This window comes from Cygnus olor, chromosome 25 (genome assembly GCF_009769625.2).
Source record: "Cygnus olor isolate bCygOlo1 chromosome 25, bCygOlo1.pri.v2, whole genome shotgun sequence".
NCBI lineage: Eukaryota > Metazoa > Chordata > Aves > Anseriformes > Anatidae > Cygnus > Cygnus olor.
Genome location: NC_049193.1, coordinates 751,582 through 772,968, shown reverse-complemented (window position 1 = coordinate 772,968; position 21,387 = coordinate 751,582). Strand labels below are relative to the sequence as shown.

Below are 21,387 nucleotides of genomic sequence, written 5' to 3'. Positions count from 1 at the left end.
GGGACCCGCGGGATGCAGGATGTGGATGCAGGATGCGGATGCGGGCTGCGGATGCGGCTCGCAGCCCGGTTGCCATGGCTGCCCGTCGGGATGCGCTTGCATCACGGGCAGCCCGAGGGGCCGGGGAGCGGGGTCCCGGGGCCGGCCGGGGGCTCCCCGCAGCGGGGCCGGGACAAACGGCGGGCGGGGGCGGGCGGGGGGGCTCCGGGCGGGCAGCGCCAGCGGCTGAGCGCGGTTTGGAGCCGGTGACGTCTGTCGAGGGAGGAAAACAGGCGGCGGAGCGCGGCTCAGCGCAGCCCAGCGGGCTCCCGGCCGGCTCGGGCGCCGTGCCCACCATGCCCCCCCCCGGGCCGGACGCGGGGTGCCGGGGGGCTGCGCTGAGCCCGGCCATGGGGCCGCGGCGGTGGCCGCTGCTCTGGTGCCTGCAGGCCGCGCTGCTCCTGGGGGGGGCACAGCAGCCCCCAGCCTCGCCACCCCCCGGGGTGTCCACGTCGGAGCCGGGGGCGTCGAGGGACGCTGAGGGCTCGGCGGCGGCGCTGGCCTTCCTGCGTTCGGGCGATGCGCAGCGCCTGGCCCGCGCCAACTGCAGCCGGGGCGTCGCGGCGGGGGCCCCCGGCCCCGGACCCCCCCCGGCTCTGCGGGCCGCCCTGCGTGCCGCCCCCGAGGCGCTGGCCCAGGCCGCCAACTTCCTCAACATGCTCTTCCAGAGCAACGACATCCGCGAGGCCAGCGTGGCCGAGGACGTGGAGTGGTACCAGGCGCTGGTGCGCAGCCTGGCCGAGGGGCACCCCTGGGTGCGCCGGGCGGTGCTGGCCCTCGACGCCCACCCGCTGGCCGCCAAGCCCCGGCTGATGCTGCAGGCCACGGCGGGCGACGGCGAGATCCGGCTGCGGGACGTCTCCGCCGCCGCCCCCAGCCTGGGCAACCGCAGCTGGGACGACGAGTGGTTCAACGCCCTCCGCTCCCAGCGCAGCCCCCAGCTCCGCAAGAGGGTGCTCAGCAACGACCTGCGCAGCATGGAGACCCCCAAGTGGCAGCGGGGCGACAGCTACGTGGGGGAGCCGGGCCACGTGCGGTGGTCGCCGCCGTTCCTCGAGTGCCGGGACGGCAAGTTCCTGCCCGCCTGGGCCGTCACGCTCTCCTCCGCCTTCTACGGGCTCAAGCCGGACCTCAGCCCGGAGTTCAAGTGAGTGGTGCCGGCGGTGACGGGGTGTAGGGGGCCGGGGGTGCACCGCGGAGGTGATGGGTGCAGCCGGAGGCATCGCCCCCAGGCGTGGGGCGCCACTCGTGTGCGGCAGGGTGCAGGGTGTGGGGTGCTGGCAGCCCTCCTCCCTGCGGCGTGTGCCAGCAGCCCCGGGGTGTGTGCGTGCCTGTGTGCATGTTGGGGGAATGTGTGTGCAGGCGTGTGCACGTGCGTGTGCACTTCTGTGTGTTCGTGCACGCGCACACACGTGCGCGTATTTGCACATCACTGCACCACACTGCTCCCCGGCCTCCTCGGCTGTCCGTGCCCCAGCCCTGAATCTCCCAGACCCAGCTCCAAGGGGGCACAGCCCCAGCCAGCGTCTGGCAACACGAGCGTCCCCCCCCCGGGCCTGTGCCCCAGCTCCCCTGCAGCTGTGACCCCCCCAGCTCCCAAATGTCCCGGGGCTGACCCCGTCCCCCTGCACAGGGGCGTCGTGCGGGTGGACATCGAGCTGCGGGACGTGGGCATCGACCAGTGCGCCAGCGGGCCGGGCTGGTTCGCAGGCACACACCGCTGCGACCTCAACAGCACCCAGGTACCCGCCGCGGGCACCCAGCACCCAGCACCCCGCTGGTCCCAGCATCCATCCCAGCCCCTGGGGCACCGTGGGACTCCGTTCCCTCATCCATCGGGGCTGGGGCTGCCCCGCTCCAAACCGTCCCCGGCCCCGGCCCCGGCCGGGCCGTCCCCGCCGCCTGTCCCTCCGTGCGGGATGAGCTTTATCCCCCGCCGGCCGCTCCATCTGCTCCGCTCAGCTGCTCTCGCACCGTGCCCAAGGTTTATTGTGCAAATCTTCTGCCAGCGCCAGTGCCAGCGGGGTGACCCAGCTGCCGCCCACCCGGGGACAGCGGGGACAGCGCTCCGGGAGCTGGGAGCCGATGGGTGCAGCATCCCCACGGGCGTCCCTCAATGCTTCCCGGACTGTGCCCACCTGGAGGTCACGGCAAACCCTGCAGAGCCCCAGTCTGGGGCAGCATTCGTGCCATGGAGTTGGGCTCTGGTGCTGCCGGGGTTGTGGGGTGACAACTCGCTGCCCCCCGTCATGGGAAACGCCGGCCAAAAGCCGTCCCCACGCAGGCGGCACCTCACCAGCTTCTATTTCAGACACTTTTCCTCCCTGCAAGTAACTCCCTCGGGAGGGACGTGACCTGAGCCGTGCCAGGCGTCTTTCCAGCAACAACAATACCCAGAAAAGCTCCCGGCCGGCCTGGCGGCATGGGCAGGGTCCGGCCCCAGTGCTGGGCAGCGGGGGATTAGCGGGGCTGCCGCAGCCGCTGCCGTCACGGCCGAGCCGCACGGCTGGATTAGCGCGCTCTGCTGCATTAGGTGTCCATTTAGGTTTTAGGGAGGGATTTGGGGGCCAGGCTTTGGCTTTTAATTCTTAAATGTTTAACCACTGATTTCCAGGCCCAGGCGTGGGGGAGGACAGCGTGGGGTCAGGGAGCCGGGGGTGTGCTGGAGCCCCTGGTGCCAGGGGAGCTCAGGGCTGGGGGGAGGCCAGGGCCAGTGCAACGCACGGGTGCAGGGCGATCCCTTCCGTGCACCTCTGCCTGTCTCCTCCAGTGCGTCCCCCAGGAGAGCCGCGGCTTCGTCCTCGGGCAGTACGTGTGTCGGTGCAAGCCGGGCTTTTACGGGGCCGGCGGAGTGGCCATCGGCACCGGGGCAGGTGGGTGCAGCACCCAGCTGGGGGCCCCCCTCTCACCCTACGGCCCCCTGAAGGGTGCCGGGGCTGTGGGGGCTTTGGGATACCCAAAAGGGGGGTTTGGGGGCCTCACCTACCCCCGGCTCCATCCCCAGGCGTGGCGGGGAGCCCGGTGCCGGTGGATGGGGGGCCCCGGCTGGCGTGCCGCCCCTGCCGCGAGGGATGCGCCACCTGCGTGGACGACACCCCCTGCCTGATCCAGGAGGACCGGGCGCTGCGGGCAGCCATCCTCTCCTGCCAGGCCTTCTGCATGCTGGCCGTCTTCCTCAGCATGCTCATCTCCTACCACTTCCGAAGGAGCAAGGCAAGCGCCAGCTGGGCTGCGCCGGGTCCCCCCGCTGCTGCTCCCCTCGCCCCGTGTCCCCCTGCCCGGCTGCCTCCTGCTGGGGGGCTCTCGAGGGAGGGTGTTCTGGGGTGGGCGTCCCTGCCCTGGGCTCTATCCCTCCCAGCACCCTTGGGCTCCCGGCTGCGCCCTCACGTGGCCCTGTCCCCGCAGAGGATCCGAGCGTCAGGAGTCGTCCTCCTGGAGACCATCCTCTTCGGGTCCCTCCTGCTCTACTTCCCCGTGAGTACCCACCCGGCCCCGTGCTGAAGCCCCCCCTCCGTGCTCAGAGCGTGCCAGGGCAGGCGGCCCCGTGGCTCCACGTTAAGCTGTGGACCCCAAATACACAGCCACGAGCCCCGGCATGGGGCTGCCCCCCCACCTGCCCCCATCCCAAAACGTGGCGCCGAGCCCCGAGCAGCCGTCCCACCCATCCGGCAGAGCTGGCACCGGGCAGGGCACGGGCACGGCTCCACCTAATTGTTAATTGTGCTGGCACAGGCTCCGAGGGCTGCAGTATAAACCTTCTCAGGAAACCAAATCCCTTTTCTCCCGCTGGCCACCAGAATTAATCCCTACCCAAATCCCCTCTCCCTCCCGGAAGGTCTGCGGTGGCTGCCGCGGAGCAAGGGGGAGGCGGGGGACCAGGCTGCCCCCGGTCGCTGCTTCCCACGTCCCTGCCCTTTCCCCCACCCACATCACAGTGAGCGGGCACCCAACGCCGCCACCGACCCCTCCCTCCCACCGCCCAGGTCTTCATCCTGTACTTCAAGCCCAGCATTTTCCGCTGCATCGTGCTGCGCTGGGTGCGCATGCTGGGCTTCGCCACCGTCTACGGCACCATCGCCCTCAAGCTGTACAGGTAGCGGGGCCGGGGGGCTGCCGGGACCACGCCGGGGACACCCAGCCCGGGGCTCACCCCCCGCGCCTTGCAGGGTGCTGAGGGTGTTCCTGGCCCGCACGGCACAGCGCGTGCCCTACATGTCGAGCGGGCGGGTGCTGAAGATGCTGGGGCTGATCCTGCTCCTGGTGCTGTGGTTCCTGGCGGCCTGGACCGTGGGGATGCTGGAGAACGTCGACAAGAACATCCCGCTGGTGATCCGCACCCAGACCACCCGCGGGCTCCACTTCTACATCTGCGGCCACGACCGCTGGGACTACATGATGGTGGTCGGTGAGCGCCGGCAGAGCCCCCCGGCACCCCCACGGCTGTCCCTGCCCGCACCTCTCCCCTCCCTGCTCCCCGTCCCATTAAGACAGCAGGCAGGATTTTGGTTTCCTCGTCCATCCAATCGAGCCTGCAGCAGAGCCGGGGCGTCCGAGCTGCCTCCCTCCCCCCGAGCACCCCCAGCTCATGCCCTGGCCCCAAGTGAAGCACCCGGTGGCAGCAGCGCATCCCGCTGCCAGTGCCAGGCTGTGCCGGACGATGCCGTGCGCCTCTCCTGGCTCCATCTGCGGCACGCGCCAGCAGCACCTGGGTGAATGTGCTGGGCTGGATGCGACCCAGGGCAGGGAGGGGCCCAGAGGGGAGCAGAACCCACCGGGAAAGCGTCCCCGCAGCAGGGTGTCGGGGCCGGGCACTCAGCTCCTGCTCTCTCCTGCAGCCGAGATGCTGTTCCTGCTGTGGGGCAGCTCCCTGTGCTACGCCACGCGCGCCGTGCCCTCCGCCTTCCACGAGCCCCGCTACATGGGCATCGCGCTGCACAACGAGCTCATGATCTCGGCCGCCTTCCATGTGGCCAGGTAGGGCACGGGGCTGGAAATGGGGCTGGAAACAGAGATTCCTGGCCCCGGCGATACAGAGCAGCAGCAGCAAAGCCCTGCAGCCAGCAGCTGCCCACCGGGGCCCCCAGGAGGGGCCAAGGTTGTGAGTGCCCCCGTGGGACCCCACGCTGCCCTCCTGCCCCTTCCAGGTTCGTCATGGTCCCCTCGCTGCACCCCGACTGGACCCTGCTGCTCTTCTTCGCTCACACCCACAGCACCGTCACCATGACCCTGGCGCTGCTTTTCATCCCAAAGGTAATGCCTGGCCCTGCCCCTGCGCTGCCCCGCGCCACCTCCCCCGTTGTCAGGGGCCTGGGACATGGGGCGGGGGCTCCCCAGGATTTTGGGGCCCTTCGGCGAGCTCGCCCCTTGCCCCCAGTTCCTGCACGCCAGCTCGCCGCTGCGGGAGGAGATCGCGGCCGAGGTTTACGAGGACGAGCTGGACATGAGGCGCTCGGGCTCCTGCCTCAACAGCAGCATCGCGTCTGCCTGGAGCGAGCGCAGTCTCGACCCCGATGACATTCGGGTGGGTGGCACACTCAGGACCTTCTTTTGACGCTAGCTATGCAGCCCCATGCAGAGTAAGAGTTGCCTTTTGCAGTCTTTCTCCTGATGCAAAACAGAGGGTGGAGAAGGGGATGCAGCAGCCGGGAGGGGGCACGGGGCGAATGGCCACGGGCCTTGGTGGGGGGAGCCCAGCCTGTCCCCTGCAGCCACCTCCTCGGGGGGACGGGCACCGGGCAGAGCAGCAGCACGGGGACATGGGCACAGCCCGGCCCCGTGGCTCCGGGGGCCAAGGTGGAGAATTGCAGGGTGGTCCCGTTGTACGTGCTCTCCTCTCTCCCTTCTCTCTGCCGTGTCCCCTGTCCCGCGGCGCGCAGGAGGAGCTGAAGAAGCTCTACGCGCAGCTGGAGGTGCTCAAGACACGGAGGATGGCAGCCAACAACCCCCACGTGCCCAAGAAGCGCGGGTCCCGACGGAGCCTGGGCCGCTCCTTCGTGCGCCGCCTCGCCGAGCTGCCCGAGGCCGTGGTGTCCCGGGGCAGCCGGGAGGAGCGGCTCCGGACCCCCGGCAGCCGCCGCGCCTCGGCCAAGCGGCTCCCCAGCGCCGGCAGCGCCAGCCTGAGGGTGCGGGATGGGGGCTCCCGACACCACGCCGCCGCCCTGCACAAGTCCCGCAGCTCCGAGAGCCCGGCGTGGGACCCCCGGGGCGGCTCCCCTGGCCCCAGCCCCACCGGGGACACTGTGCCGGTGACACCAGCGGCGACCGCGGCAGGCTCAGAGCAATCCGACAGCGAGTCCCTCGACGCCGCCCCGCTCGTGTGCAAGTCGGCCAGCGCCCACAACCTGTCGGGGCACGAGCAGCCCCCCCAGCCCCGCGCCCTCCTGCTGAAGTCGCTGAGCGTCGTCGCCGGTGCGCGGGATGAGGCCCTGCTCGTGGCCAGCCGGGCCGCACGGGACGGGCGGGATGCTGAGCGGGATGCTGAGCTGCACGCCAAGCAGCACCCGGCCGCGGGGCGCCCCACGGACCAGGGACCCCCTGAGCAAGCTGGGAAGCCTCAGAGCCCTGCTGCAGCCACTGGGACTGCCGGTGCCCCCCTGCCAGCTGGCTCCGGCCGTGCCGACGGGGGTCCCTCGTGTGATGCGTCCCCCCCAGGGGACGGCAAGGTGCAGAAACACGTCACCTACGTGCCCACCAAGAGCATCAGCGTCGACAGCTCCCACTTCTCGGGGCGGGTGCGGGTGGCAGTGAGGAGGACCCCGCCGCCGCCCCCCGTGCGGTACCAGAGCCTGGTGCACCACACTGCGGCAGCTGGGGACAGCAGGGAGACACTGGAACCACCCGTGGGGACACCGGTGGGGACACCCGTGGGGACACTGGGGCGAGCATCCCCCACGTCGGGGCAGGGCCGGCTGCAGTCCGCCCGCTCCATCCCCGCGGAGGTTTGCCCCTGGGAGCTGATCCAGGAGGAGATTTTGAGCCGGAAGCAAAAAGCCGCCGAGCCTTCAGCCTCAGGGACCCCTGGTGACACCCCAGTGGCCCCCCCAGGCCTCAAGCCATCCTCCCAGAAAACCTTCAAGAGCCTGGGGTTGGCCATCAAAGCTTTGAACCGCTCCAGAGGGAAAAACAGCCTGAAAGGAAAGAAGGAGAGCGAGGGCAGCCTCAGGACACGGGGCCGAGACCGAGACGGGGGCAGCAGGAGGGAGAGGCCCAAGCTGGCAGGGACACCCACTCTTTCTCCAGGGGGGAGCAGCCAAGGTCCCACAAATGGAAGCCCCAAGCCCAGCCCGCAGGAGGGGGACGCGGTGCCCTGCCGGCACAACAACAATGCCGGCTCCACGTCGGAAAGCGCAGCCTGGGGGGACAGTAGGGGAAAAGCAGAGGGACAGGAGGACGGCACGGGTGTGCACACAGGCGGTGGTGAGGAGCTGGCAGAGGAGCCCAGCGCTGCCCCGGGGAGCGCAGATGCCGGCGGGGTCCCGGAGATGCCCTCGGGGGCACACGAGGTCTCGCCCAGCACCAGCCGCCAGGACACCACTGAGCATCCCCACCAAACCCCGGGGGCAGCGCAGGCTGGTCCCCGGGCAGGGGCTGAGCCCCCTGCCGTGGGGCAGGGGCAGGAGGCCCCCAGGCACCCCACCGAGGAGCCACCACCAGCACCAGCACCACCACCTGCGGAACTGGGCACGGGCAGCCACCGGGTCCCCGGGCACAGCGCAGCTGCTGCGGGGCCACGGGCTGAGGTGTGTCCCTGGGAAGCCCTGGGTGCCCCCCGGGGGGCTTTGGCACTACAGGAGGCAACAGCTGCAGGGGGGGGCTCACCGAGGGGGGGAAGCCCCATGAAGGTTTTGGGGAAAGGGGGCAGCCAGCCCGGCCCCTGCAGTGCCAGGGAAGGATGGGGCACCGAGGGGCTCCCCGCAAGGAGCAGGAGCACGGAGGTGGCCCAGGCGGGTGGTGGCCTTAGAACGGAGATCTGCCCCTGGGAGGGGAGTGGGGGCGAGGCTGGTCCCCCCCATGGGGGTCCTGGCAGCATCCAGCCAGGGGCAGAGCTGGGGAAAAAGCCCCCAGAGCTGCCGGCAGCGGCTCCAGGGACAGCAGGCAGCGTGGGGGGCAGGATGGCCGAGGTCTGTCCATGGGAGAGTGCGGAGGGGGAGATGGCCAACAGAGCAGAAATTTGCCCCTGGGAGGTGGGGAAGCCTCAGCCGGAGAAGGGAAAGGTGCAGCAGGACGGGGGGAGGCTGCCCAGGGGGGGCAGAAGCATCCGCCCCCTGTGCCCTCAGCAGACCCAGGGACCGGAGAGCGGGGGCAGGCAGCCAGCGGCCAGGCGGCCCTGGGGCAGTGCCAGCACCGAGCTGCCCCCCCCTCGAGCGGCCCCCGACAGCTCGGATCTGCCAAAACTCACCTCCAAGAGCCCGGAGAGCGTGAGGGCCTCGGTGTGTCCCTGGGAAGCCACAGGAGCCAGCAGCGACAGAGCAGAAGTTTGCCCTTGGGAAACCAGCACAGCCTTATCCATGGCAGAGAAAATAAAGGAGGAAAACGAATTTTCCCCAGCGGTTCCCCTGCAGACGGCAGCCCCGGGGGGCAGGAGCGAGCCGCCACACGCCGCGGACCAAGGGAGCAGCCAGCGCCTGTCCGTGTGCCCCTGGGAAGGTGCAGAGGAGCCTGGCGAGGGGCTCACGGCAGAAAGCCCAGCTCTGCCCAAAACATCAGCCCAAGCTGGAAAAGTTGGCAGCAAGAAGGCCGACGTCTGTCCGTGGGAAGCTGAGGAGGAGCCGCTTGCTAAAGCAGAAATTTGCCCTTGGGAAGTATCCGCAGCTCCGCCGGGGAAGGGAAGATGGAGTCAGGACACGCGTGGGACTCCCCCAGCAGACGACAAACCCAGATCAAGAGAACCTGAGGGAAGCAAAGTAAAGCTGGCAGGGGAGGGGGGTCGGGCGGCTCGCAGGGACACCCAGATCTCCGCTAAGCTCTTTGGGAAGAGCCTGGAGGGGTCGAAAGCTGAGCCAAAGAAATCCCAGAGCACGGAGAGCCCGAAGGCAGAGGTCTGTCCCTGGGAGGCTCAGGGGCTGGAAGCTGGCAGCAAGGCAGAAATCTGCCCCTGGGAGGCGGCTGCACCCCCCTTCGATGAGCAAAAGGCAAAGCAGCTTCCGAGGGCAGGCCCACGGGGGGAGAAGCGCATCACGCGCCAGGCAGCGCTGGCGAGCCCGGCGAGGTCCCTGGAGAGGGGCGGCAGCGAGGCCGCGTGCCCCTGGGAGCCTCCAGCCAGACCCCGCACAGGGAGCCCGGCGCTGCCCGCAGCGAGGGAATCCCAGAGCACCGAGAGCCTGAAGGCGGAGGTCTGTCCTTGGGAGGCTCAGGAGCTGGGAGCCAGGGATAAAGCCGAGATCTGCCCCTGGGAGGTGGCCGTTCTCCCCTCAGAGAAAGGGAAACCGAGGCAGGACAAAGGCGGTCTGTCCAGAGGGGGCAGAAACACTTCAACGGATCAAGGTGTCTTGAAAGAGACCAGAGACAGCCTGCCTGCAAAAGCGGGCTGGGACCGTGAGTCCGTCTGTCCCTGGGAGGGCCTGGGCACAGGGGGCTCCTCCGCGGGGGGCACGAAGAGCCCAGAGCTGCCGAAAGCTGCTCCCACGAAACCGGGGAGCACCACGGCCGAGGTCTGTCCCTGGGAGAGCCCGGGCTCGGGGAGCCCAGCGCTGCCCGCAGGGAGAGCCCTGAGCACGGAGGTCTGTCCTTGGGAGGCTCAGGAGCTGGGAGCTAGGGATAAAGCTGAAATCTGCCCCTGGGAGGCGGCTGCGCCTCTGCCAGGGAAAGGAGCCTTTTCTGAGAGGACCGGGGCAGCCCCGGGAGAGGTGAGCCTCTGGCCAAAACACTGGGGTGCCTCCAAGGCGGTGGAGAAGGGGAGCAGCGAGCGAGAGGCTGTCTGCCCCTGGGAGAACCCGGGCACGGAGGAGCCCCCCCAAAAACCTGAAACGGGGGGAGAGCCGTCCAAGAAGTCGGACAGCTGGGAGAGCAGGAAATCCGACATCTGTCCCTGGGAAGCAGCGGAGCCCAAGGCCGTGCAGATCCACACGCCCAAAGCGTGCCCATGGGGAGCTGATGGAGCAGCCCCCGCTGGGACTGGGGAGCCAAAGCCGGTGTCCACATCTCCACCAGCCCTGCGGAAGGCCGGGGGCTGCTCTGGGGGCCAGGCCGAGCACAAGCCCCTGCGCCGCGTCCTGCCGGGCTCCCAGCCCCTGCGGGCAGCTGCAGGGCTCCCTTGGCAAGCACATGTGGCAAGCAGCAGCCCCAGCCCAGGTGCCACCATGGCCGAGGTTTGTCCCTGGGAGGCAGAGGAGGCTCCCCCTGCCCCTGGCACTCAGAAAGCGCCCACGGCGTGCCCGTGGGAGAGCACAGACCCCAGCCTGAGCCTCTGCCAGGCTGGGCAGAGCCCCGGAGAGGGAGGCACGAGGGAAACCAGCCCCGACGTCTGCCCGTGGGACCACGAGTAGCTCTCGCCCGCTCCAGCTGGGAGCTGGCAGCGGTTGTGCAGGGAAAGTCCTGAGCTGAAGCCCGCCGCCTGCCCGCGGGGGGACCCAAGAGCAAGGGCTGGGGACAGCCCACGGCTGCCTTCAGCGAGGGTCTGGGCTCCCGAGCACCCGGTACCGTGGGAATTCAGAGCGGGGGGAGCTGGCAGCCCCTGCGTGCTGGATCAGGTCACTCTCTCCATCGTGAGTCCAGGGGAAGTCAGGTCGGGGCAGCCATGGTGCCACTGGGGAGGAGAACAACTGTCCGGAGCTCCTGCAGCCCAGCTGAAGGCACCAGAGCTGCTGTCACCTGCATTTAATAACAGAGCGACTTCCGTAAGAACCGCTGGGACCGGCCAGGTTCCGACGCCTGGGACAAGGCCGCTGTTCCCAGTCAGCGCCACGACACGTTTGGCTTCCTCCGGACACCACCACTTATTTCTGAACATCCTCTGAGGCTGCTGAGCCAGCCGCGGGACTGTCACGCATGCAAAGCTTCCCCTTCTGCTCTGCTTCAGCCCGGTGCTGCCAGCCCAGCACCTTGACACTGCAATGAGGCGATGCCCACCGCTGCCTCGCGTGCCCGGGTGCCTTTGCCTATCGCTGCCCCGGGTGGGACCAGCCAGCCTTCAGGTCACTCCGCTGCTCTGCTCCTAGAAAGCTTTGCTTTTGTGACAGCAGAGAGAGGTACCCCCACTACCGAACTCATCTCTGGCTGATTTCACAGCACTGCTGCACTTCTCTTGGCAACTCAGCTGCAGAAGTGTTTATCTTAATTACGCTATTCAAAACATTGTTATTACTGGTTATTTCTCTTGTATGCCTGTGTGCACATGTACACATTCACCATGTGTGCAATGCCCAGAGCTCACCTTCCCATCGCAGGGCGGATTTTCCATCACCCTTTCCAGTGGCACTCCCAAGCCTTCACTTTTACTGCCCACCTGTAGAAACACGGGATGCCTTTATCATCCCCCATTTCAACTTCTTCCTGTACTCACATTCCTTTTGGGGGCAGAAATGGAAACCCATTCCCGTAAGACAGGGAAGGTGCTGAGGCCATAGTGGCACTACGACCTCCGGGGCATGAGGCAGGGCTGATCCCATCACCACGAGAAGAGCTGGGGTGCACGCTGCGGGCTGCACAGGTCCCACTCCCCCCGCTCCCTCTGGGCGGCACAGCACAGCAGTCTCCCCAGGTTTGTTCCCCTGCTCTGTTTGAACAGAAGCAAATCGAAACCAGAGGCACAGAAGCAAACGCTTCTGTTCTCTCTGATCTCCCTGCAAGGCTGGGGCTCGGGGCTTGTCCTGCCGTTCCTTCGTCGTTTGCCTCCTCTCTCCTTAGAAAGTGGCATCGCTGTAGTGTGCTGTGATCCTCAGTGCCGAATGTCAAAGTCATCCAATGGTGTAAGTAAGTGTACATACAGAAAATAAAGTTATCTTCAGAGCGCACACTCGGCTGATTTATGGGCTGTGGGCAACATACTAAATACATTTAAGGAAGAGCTACAACAAAAAGCAGTGAGGCCGTAAAGGAAACCCAAGAACAGCAGTGGTGTAGTCAGAGAGGTTGGCAAAGGAGATGGGGAGCTACACGCTGCTAGGCTGGAATTAAACGCTGTTCTCCCAGAAAACCCAGCCACTGTCAGAAAACGCACTCCTCTCATTCAGAGCCTGAGCTGGAGAATCGTGTCCGTAGGAAGTGGCTGAGCAGTCACAGCCGCACCCGCTTCTACGCTGCCTTAGTCACACCAGACACAAGCCAGGCAGCTCGCTAATTTATTTTTGTTCCTACCCCAGCTCACATATGCTGGAGCACTGAATCTCTCTTCAGCTCATGAATGAAGCGTAGGCAGAAGGCTCGATATAGTAGGTTCTTGCAGGAAAGGCAGACAGATTGTGACACCCCTCTGATTTCCAAAGAGATGAAAGGGATTCCATCGCTGGCTCCTCTCCTAACTGAGCATAGAGATGATATTCTGCCCTTTCAAAGGAACATCATTCACAGGCAACACCGAAAACTCTGCAAGCATAAGGAGCCATAAATCATACTGCGTGCTCTGTAAAATCTCTCTCAAGGAAGAAAAAAAGGCGCTCAACTCTCATAAGCTCTTGAAAATGGCTGAGTTAAAAAGCGGTACGAGGCTGGAAAAGGAAACACTCAGTTATCTGACGACTAGTGAATTTTCTGCTCTGTGACTAGATGCAAATAGAAGTTACCTGAGCAAAGCAGAGCAAGAACAGATTAGCAGTGCACTGCCTTACTTGCAGCCATGGAAAAAGGTAACCTCTGGGTACGTTTTCTGGACTCACGCAGCCTGCTAAACCAGAGGGCCTGATGTGAACGTCATCGTGTCCACAGGATGGTGCCAGCTGCTCATTAACAACATCCCATTGCTAAATTTGAGAGCATCTGTAACAAATGCACTGAAACCCATCAGCTATGAGAAATGCTGCCTTTTGACATTAGTTGACACAAACGCTGACCTCAGGAGTCAAAAAAATTTATTAAATTACCAGTGCTGTGCTACAGCTTGGCCGTTAACAAGCACCCATTCAGCAGGACCCACTCAGGAGAACTTGATTTAAAGTGTGCTTGCTGTTCTTGTTTTGTGTTAGGAAAAGAAGCCTGGGATTCTGTACAGACAGGGAACGAGGATGGGAAAAGAAAGCACCCATAATTACAGCTGTAAGTTTTAATGAAAGCCCACCAGGTCTACCATACATCCCATGTCTGGACAGACTTGTGTTGTCAACGGCTCTCGCCACACAAGTTCGGCACAGAGATTAGCCCAGACAGCCGCCCTGAAGCAAGCAGACTTCTGATCTGCACAGAAACACAGAGAGGGTTAAGACACAGCACATAGTCTATTTGGACAGAGTAAAGCTCTTAGAGCTCATCTGAATCCTCTCCCACGACTCTTTCACTCCTTTCAAGGCAATTTCTTAGTGACTGGAGTCCATTTCTAAAGCTGCTTTGCTTGTTGAAAAGCACAGCTACACCCAGCCGGCTACCTCCACAGACATTCTCCATTTTGTTCCTTCAGCGTTGTTCGTACTGCTGTCTCTGTACTTGCTCTGAAGTTTCTTATTTATTTTCTTTAACCTCTTGTGAAGAATCCAAGGTTGGGCCAGGAATCATCACCGTCTGGAACAGCAAGGACAAAAATCAGCACAACATGGAGCAGCTCAGAACTGTTGTAACAAGAGCACGAGAAAGGGGTGACCAGGAGGTGGTGGCAATGCAAGAGCCTCGCACAGGAAGATGACCAGATGGCAGCAGCATGGGGGAGGACACAGAGCAGGGAGCGGTATTACACGCATTGTACTACACTGCACTTCTCACCTCCTGCCTCTCTAGGACCTGTTTTTAGTCACACAGGAGGACAGAGCACCTGCATCAGTTTGCCAGGCTACGTACAGGGAGCAGTGAAGCCCTAAATTATCACATACCTATCAAATACCATTGGTCTGCTATTACATCTTCCAGGTTACCCTAAAATATGTATTTATCTCTATATATTTTCCAGACGGAGATCTCAAACACCCTACAGACTTCAGCGAAGTCCTCTGTTACCCCTGAAAACTAGATACAGGAACAATCAGATGGCTTAAAACCCAACTCACTGTGTAGTTCAGAGCAGAACCCACATCTGCCTCAAGTTACAGATTTGTCTTTTGCAGAGTGCTGATGGCTCTCAAGTTTCTCCTTTAATCATAGGAAACTCTAGGCAATATACAACAATACGTCCTTAACTAGGACAGAAGCACACAAATTGCAAATACCTCCTGGGACTAAACCCAGTGCCCAGCAGTTGTAACATTCACTAGCCACCATGAGAGATGCTAGAGGCTGATAATCCCACGTTAATAAATGGGACTGCTTGCAAGTACATGCACCACCAGCCCACTACAGGAAACTCAGCTCTGTTTTTGCACAAAATTATCTAGGAGCTTATGTTTCAAAGCCACGGGCCATGCTGGTGTCTGCTCTTGGTGGCATTACCTTAACGATGGGGTCCTTCGGTGGAGCCCACTCTGGAACAATCTTGCCATGCATCCTCCACGTGCCGTATGGGTTGACCAAATACCTCTCAAATACGACATACTCCAAAACATCCTTGGGCACCTGCTCCCCACCGTACATCAGCCGACCAAACCGGTCATAGATAGCCAGAGTCTGCAACAGAGCCAGGAAACACGCGTTGGGCTGGCCCCAGGCTGGAGGCAGCTGGGACACACAAGGGGGGCAGGGGGACGTACCTGCCGCGTGTGCATCCGCACCGTCACCTGGCCGTACAGGTTACTTGGATTCACAATGCTGTTGCACCGAATATGGACCACTCTCGGAGGCTCCAGAGACTCCACAAAACTCCACCGGATGGTCTTGTACCTGTTGCCACGGACCATGTCCTAAAAAGGAAAAAATAAGTCGGCACCAACTTAATTAGGATGTGAATTGAACAAGCAAACTACTACATGTAATGAGGCATTTGTTCGTCATCTATTACCTAAACTTGTGGTTTGTCTCCCCACTGTCTTTGTTGTATTCAGGTGGGGAAAAAAAGAAAAGAGACAGGCAATTTCTCAACCCTTCCACACTCTTTAAGACTCTCTAAAACCAGTCAAGGACACACTAACACCCAGATAAACTTACCGGATAGCAGCGCTCTGTCACCAGGGAGTGAAGTTTCTGCTTGTTAAAACTGCAAGTGAAACACACCCAGTTACTCAAATACATGTACTGTAAAGAGGCTTACTCACAAATTCCTGCTTCTCCAGAAGATATATAATCCACCGGCAAAGCAGAAAAACAAGATTCTCAGCTGTGATCTTAACACAAAATCAGAACCTGAATGCCAGCTGGCTGACAAGACTTCGGGGAAAGACATGACAACATCCCTTGGAAGCTAGTTATGGTCTAAGTGCTTTATCGATGTTTGGAACTGTAACCAAAAATGAGGCATTTCTGAAATCTGTTCTATTCCTACAAAGTGGAGCAAGTCAGCAGAGCATCCTTTCACATCCAAACCATTCTCTGCGGCACGATGCTGAACAGCAGCAACCATCCACTCAGCTGCTAATAACACTGATTCCCAAACCTCCGAGGCCACCTCCTCTTCAGAGAGATGAGGGCAGCAAAAGAAAGTACTTGTTGCAGAGGAGGCACGAGGCTTAGAAAGGTAAGGAAGAAAACCAGAGCATATAAGCAAAAAGAAGCAGGTCCTACATAACCACTTCAGTCAGAGACCAGGTCTTACTTTGCCAGGCAATTGTGAGCTTCAATGAATATCTCCTGGGCCTTCTCTGGGAAGGTTTTCGTGCTGAAATCCGGATCGTGATCCTTTACCTTCCGGAGACTGAAAAGACACAAAAAAAAAGCTCTGCAGCAAGTAAAAAACATTTCAGTGTTTCAGATGACAACAATCTTATCCAGTTCTAGAACCACTTTTCCCAGGGAGTAACTGGGAACCAGAGACTCCCTCCCCACTGACACACAGTCTCTAGGTGCTCATAAGAAAAACATACTTCTGCAAACCCAAAGAACCCAGAAAAAGCGAGTACACATTGCACCCCTTCGTGCCAGGACAGACGCCTTGTATTCACTCTCAAGCCAAGGACAGGAGTGGTACAAGAGCAACAACGTTATAAACAAACACACCACCTCACCACTGCGAGACAGAACTGGGCAAGACTTCGACACCACAGACTAATTAGAAGGAAGGTACATACGCCAGCTGGGAGGCAGCAGTCTGCTTCAGCTTCTCCACCCTTTGCTTCAGCCCATCTTTGGATAGGGAAGTCATGCGGGCATCGCCCTCAGGAGGGACATAAGGGTCTATAATATCAGCTGCATGAGAGAGAAGAGAGGTCAGGAGGCTCAAAAGCCGCCAAACGCTGCACTCTGAAGGAAACAGAGTGGCAGCACCCTGGCTGCTGGAGAAGGATTCCTCCCTGAAAGCATCTTTAGGATGAAATAAAGAGTGTGGCCACAAATGATAGGGGCACCTCTCACTGTGAACAAGCTGTGTTATACCATCAGCTCTCCTGCTCTTCCATGCAGCCCCGGGACGTGAGGATAAGACACCCTGCAGGAGGAAACACGGCCTCCCATGCTAACGCTGGTCCCCGGGTACGAAGGGCCAACAGCCCCACGCACAGCTGGCAGCAGCAGGGCCGCTGCTTTCACCCACCCGGGGCAGAGCAGGTAACGGAGACCGCTGCAGGCGGACGCTCCCTGTCCGCACGGTCACAGCGAACTGCCCCCGGAGAGCCCCGTAGCACCTGTGCAGGCCAAGAAGAAGGCGCGCTCCACGCGGTCCTCGGGCAGCGCCCTGCTGGCGGCGCGCAGCCTGCGCTCCTTCTGCTCCGGGGACAGCTCCCTGGCCCACTCGGGCACGAACAGCCGCCGCTTCGTCCTCACCGGCACCGCGAGGCAGGGCGGGGCGGCTCGGGGCGGGCGGAGCGCCGACCCCAAGGCCTGCGGAAGGGGAACGCAAGGCCGGGCGTTAACCGAGGGCCGGGCGTTAACCGAGGGCCGGGAGCGGCCGGCACCGGGCGCTGCTTCCCCTCAGGCCTCCGGACCGCGGAGCCGCCGTCACCGCGCCCAACGCCGCCCCGGGGCGGCCGCCCGGAACCGTGCCCGGAGGGGGAGCCTGCCCCCGGCCCCAACCCGGCCCCAGCCGCTCCCTCACAGCGGCCCCGGCCCCCGGCCCCCGGCCGTTCCCCCCCGGCCGCCCCCGGCGCCCCGCACCCGCCGGCTCAGCAGCCCCGGTCCCGCCGCCCTCATGGCGGCCGCCATCTTGGCGCCGCACGGCCCGACGGGAAGGGGGCGGGGCCAGAATGGGGGCGGGCCAGAAGGGGGCGTGGCCCCGCGGTGGCGCGCGGAGGGGGCGGGGCCGTCGGGAGCCCGCGCGGCGGCGGCGAGTGGAAAATTCCATCGGCTGCAGGGGGGGGCGGGGGAGGCTCCGCCCCCGGCGCGAGGCGGTGCGAGGCGCCCCCAGGGCCCCGCGGGGGGGGGAGGGGAAGGCCCCCCCCCCCCCGGGCGTGACGCAGCGGGGTGCGCGTGCACGGGGCGGGAGCCCCCCTGCAGCACGGGGGGGGGGGGGGGGGCGCGGCGCCCACCCCCATTGCACCGCCCTGCGCCGTGCACGGGGAGCAGCCCCCCCTCACCCCCCCCACGTTCAACGTGCACGGCTGCAAACGTGCAAGAGCCCCCCTGCAGCACGGGGGGGGTGCAGCGCCCACCCCACTGCACCGTGCACGGGGTGCAACCCCCCCCCCGCCATGCAACGAGCAAGCAGCGAGGGGCCCCCGTGCACCGTGCACGGGGTGCAACCCCCCCTCACCCCCCCCCCGGGAACGTGCACGGCTGCAAACGCGCAGGAGCCCCCCTGCAGCACGGGGGGGGGGGCCCAACTCCCACCCCATTGCACTGTGCAAGGGGTGCAGGCCCCCCATGCAATGTCCTTGTGTGCCCCCCCCTCGGTTCTGACCCCCCCCGGCCCTTCTGTCCGTGTCTGCCTGGAAGTGGGGGGCTCCCTGCGGGGGGGGCAGGGGGGGGCTGCGGGGGCTCCACACGGGGCACCCGGCCCCACATGGCTGGGAAGGTGCTGGGGGGGCCAGTGCCAGGCAAGCGGGTGCAGCACCCGCAGGGCCCCCGCGCAACCCCCCGAGGAATGCAAGGGACGGTGCTGGGGGGGGGTCAGCCCCATCCTCCCCCCCTGGGGCAGCACGGCCGCCAGCAGCTCGGCTCGGCTCGGCCCAGCCCGGTCCGTCCCGCAGACCCGAGGGCAGCGGGGAGCGAAGCGTGGGGCCGGGGGGGCGGTGGAAGGCTCAGGGCTGCGCTGGCCCCCCCAGGCCGTGCTCCCAGCCCGGGGACTGTTGATCTTGGCCGGGAGGGAGCCCCCCCGCCGGACAGCTGGTTAATGTGTAGTGACGGCCCTGCTGCGCCCGGGACCGTTGATCCCAGCCCACGCCGCTACCGGGGCCTGCCCCCCCCCAGTAGGGGCCGTGACGGGGTGCATGGGGGGGTGGGTGCCACCGGGGGGCTCTTGCAGCAACCAGGGGCAGGGATCTGCTCCAGCGAGGGTGGTGGCCCCTGGAGATGCCACCTGACGGTGGCCCTGGCCTGCCCGTGCTGACCCCCCCACCCCCCCATTTACAAAACTCCCACATCTTGCCCCGTTGGGGCCTTTGCCGGGCTTAGGCAGGACCGGAGCACCGGGAGGAGCAGGGCTCGCTCCCCGCCGGGGCTGCGCCGTCCTCCAGGCAGGGCTTTGGCCGCGTTGGCACCATCCCTGCACCACGGAGGTGCTTGTGCAACGCGCCCCGGGTCTGCGGGGTGCAGGAGGGACAACGGGCAGGGCAACGGGCAGGCCGGCACGCACGCCACCGCCGCCACCGCTGCGAGGGGGGAGCAGCACAGAACGCTGCCAGCCCCCCTCCTGCCGCGGCCTCGTGCTGGGGGCAGCCCCGGAGCCACCCCGCAGCTCCCAGCACCGTCCCCTGCTCCCGAATACCTCGGATTCCTGCCCTAAGCCGCGGCTGGACCTGCGAGGCAGGATTAGCTGGTGCCCTCCGGCTGCTCCCGCTCTAGCAGGGACGACAAAAACCCATGCAAAAAGAGAAGAGAAGAAAAGACTCTCCGGGATCTTTCTTTTTTTCTTTTTTCTTTTTTTTTTTTCCCCTCTTTCCCTTGATTTCCTAATTAAGCCAGAGCACTGACAGCAATTTGTGGCTGCAGGATCCGGGCTCATTACAGACCCTGGCAGCCACCGCGTCCGCTTGTCCCCAGGCCTCCCCGCGCTGGTGCGGCAGGAGAACCCGGTTTGCTCAGGACACGGCAGAGGCGGCAGCTTCCCCGGGCATCTCCTCAGAGGCTCTCCTTCTCTCCCTCTTCCTTTCTTCCTTTCTTTCGGTCATGATTCTTGCTGACAGCAGCATCTGTCATCGAACAATGCAGCAGCGCGGGCCAGCCGCCGCGGCCCCGGGGGTGCAGCGAGGCTCGTCGGGCACCACGGCACACGAGCGGCGGCACCGAGCGACCTGGGGTGGGAGGCAGAGCCCCGAGACAATCCCCTCCTGCCTTCATCCCGCTGCTGACCCTGCTGCATGCCCGGGGAGAGGAGCGGGGGGAAAAGTCACCCTGCCCCACCAGGTCTCTCCTGCTGGCCGGGCGGCCGTCTGTCCCACCGGTCTGCCCGTGTCCGTGTGTCCCCGCGGAAGGGGACGGTGGTGATGCTCAAAGGCATCGGAGGAGCCGGGGAGGGTGGCGGCGCCCGGAGCCCTGCAGAGCTTCCCAAAGCCCCGCACGGCCCCAGCTGCTTCCTTCTGTCTCCTTCCCTCTCCTCGGGGCACTGTAGCACAATGCGGCCCCGAGAAGCCCCAGATGAACCCATGCTCATCAGCTGCTTGGTTTTTATAATTACGTGCTAAGATCCGTCTGTACTTTCTCCATGCCCCAGTTCGTGCTGCAGACTCCTCCAGGTCTCAGCAAATCCCCACTCTCTCTTTGCTTGGTGCTACTTTATATTTTAAACAGTGAGATGTCACTTTTAGCGAAAATAAATCTTTTTTTTTTTGGGGGGGGGGGGGGAGAGAAGAAAAGGAGCAACTGTGATATCCAGCGGCAGAAAGCAATTAACAGCCAAATGCTTTCCTGCCCCAGCAAGCTGTGCTTCCTTCCGAACACGAGGGAGGTTGCGGCCCCGGCAGAGCCGCGGCACGCCGCCTTTGGGGGGCCGGGGCTGAAGTAGGTCAGCGCTCCGCGCCGCGCTGGGTTCCCGGCAGAGCTGCGCCCGGAGCCGCGGCTCCCACGCGGAGCCCACGCAGGGCTGGGTGCGAGGGCAGGGCTGGGCCGCCGGGGCCTCGGGCCCAGCACCGCTCCTCCCGAGGAATTCGATTTTTCGCCCTTCTCTTTCCCATATAAAGTCTTTATTAAGAATTTTTAAACTTCCTGCTGGTGTTTGTCACGAAACCAAGCAGCCATCCAACATCACCCACTTGGGACATTTATTACCCTGTAAATACTGCTCGCTGTGTTGTGTACATAGCTTTTTAAGACAGATTCCTGACATAGCATCTTCCACAGGCCCCAGCAGCGCTCCGCAGCGCGGCCGGGCCCCACGGGGCCGCGGTACCCCAGGGCAGGCAGCAGCTCGCCGCACCGCAGGAGAGGGCAGAGCAGCTCCCCTCTGCTCCACAGCCTGAGGTTTTTTAGGCTTCGGAGGACAAAATGGGAACGAGTGAGCGTGAGTCCAGACAGCAAGGGCCGTGTGAGCACCTCGAGCCCTGTTGTTTCCTGGGAGTCCTGCAGCACCCAGGTTTGTTTCTCCCCCTGCTGCAGGTCAGGCTCAGGAGAAGGAGGAGGAGGAGGAGGAGGAGGTGGAGGAGGAGGCGAGGAGCGGCCTCAGGGTGGCACAGGGAGCAGCCCCGCGCCCTGCAGCTGCCCGGGCAGGTACAGCAGGCCCGAGGACGGGAACAGCAGGCCCCAGGGCAGCGCCCCTCCTCGCCGCTCCCGTCTCCGCGTACACGCTGGGGTTTGCTGCAGAGCACAGGGGGTTTTAAGCTGCTGCCACAGTTCCATAACTGGGGGGCCGGCAGCAGCTGGGGCTGGGCCCCAGCTCCCCGAGCGGCACTGGGCCCGGGGGCTAAGCGGCCACCGAGCCGGGGACAGGGGGCCTGCCCCGGGGGAGAGCCACCGGCAGCCGGGCAGGCATCGCCCCGCCGGTATGGGCAGGGGCGGCACCGACCGGGCCCGTACGGAGCCAAGAGCCAGGCCTCAGGCCCCGGACCCCCGGGAGGGCCCCGAGCCGCGGCTGCGCCCCGCGGAGCCCGGTCCCGGCGG

General features: G+C 64.2%; 2 protein-coding genes across 3 annotated transcripts; one reads left to right on the top strand and one right to left on the bottom strand.

Annotated features, from left to right (window-relative positions):
• The first annotated feature begins 248 nt into the window (after positions 1 to 248).
• Positions 249 to 12,882, top strand: GPR179 (G protein-coupled receptor 179). 2 transcript variants are annotated; one of them, XM_040537106.1, is made up of 10 exons: positions 249 to 1,186; positions 1,673 to 1,781; positions 2,810 to 2,912; positions 3,044 to 3,513; positions 4,023 to 4,132; positions 4,206 to 4,444; positions 4,875 to 5,013; positions 5,184 to 5,289; positions 5,414 to 5,560; positions 5,916 to 12,882. In XM_040537106.1, exons 1-10 carry the CDS (start codon positions 336 to 338, stop codon positions 10,521 to 10,523), a joined length of 6,882 nt encoding a protein of 2,293 aa, XP_040393040.1. In that variant the 5' UTR covers positions 249 to 335; the 3' UTR covers positions 10,524 to 12,882. The 2 variants fall into 2 exon arrangements, with proteins under 2 accessions (XP_040393040.1, XP_040393042.1); XM_040537108.1 differs by having other exon boundaries at positions 5,414 to 5,615; positions 5,916 to 6,040.
• A 144-nt stretch (positions 12,883 to 13,026) lies between these two features.
• Positions 13,027 to 17,386, bottom strand: MRPL45 (mitochondrial ribosomal protein L45). Its single transcript, XM_040537109.1, has 8 exons — positions 17,293 to 17,386; positions 16,824 to 17,019; positions 16,272 to 16,389; positions 15,800 to 15,898; positions 15,196 to 15,244; positions 14,802 to 14,951; positions 14,545 to 14,718; positions 13,027 to 13,686 (listed from the first exon to the last, which is right to left on the bottom strand). Exons 1-8 carry the CDS (start codon positions 17,338 to 17,340, stop codon positions 13,627 to 13,629), a joined length of 894 nt encoding a protein of 297 aa, XP_040393043.1. The 5' UTR covers positions 17,341 to 17,386; the 3' UTR covers positions 13,027 to 13,626.
• Between the last annotated feature and the right edge of the window lie 4,001 nt (positions 17,387 to 21,387).

Bases quoted from the DNA above. Each gene is read 5' to 3' on its own strand.
- GPR179 (XM_040537106.1), top strand. From the start codon at position 336: ATGCCCCCCCCCGGGCCGGACGCGGGGTGCCGGGGGGCTGCGCTGAGC. The intron at 1,187-1,672 runs GTGAGTGGTGCC...CCCCCTGCACAG, and splicing joins GACCTCAGCCCGGAGTTCAA to GGGCGTCGTGCGGGTGGACA. The intron at 2,913-3,043 runs GTGGGTGCAGCA...CTCCATCCCCAG, and splicing joins GGCCATCGGCACCGGGGCAG to GCGTGGCGGGGAGCCCGGTG.
- MRPL45 (XM_040537109.1), bottom strand. From the start codon at position 17,340: ATGGCGGCCGCCATGAGGGCGGCGGGACCGGGGCTGCTGAGCCGGCGG. The intron at 15,245-15,799 runs GTAAGACCTGGT...TTTCACTTGCAG, and splicing joins GCTCACAATTGCCTGGCAAA to TTTTAACAAGCAGAAACTTC. The intron at 14,952-15,195 runs GTAAGTTTATCT...TTTCCTTTTTAG, and splicing joins TGACAGAGCGCTGCTATCCG to GACATGGTCCGTGGCAACAG.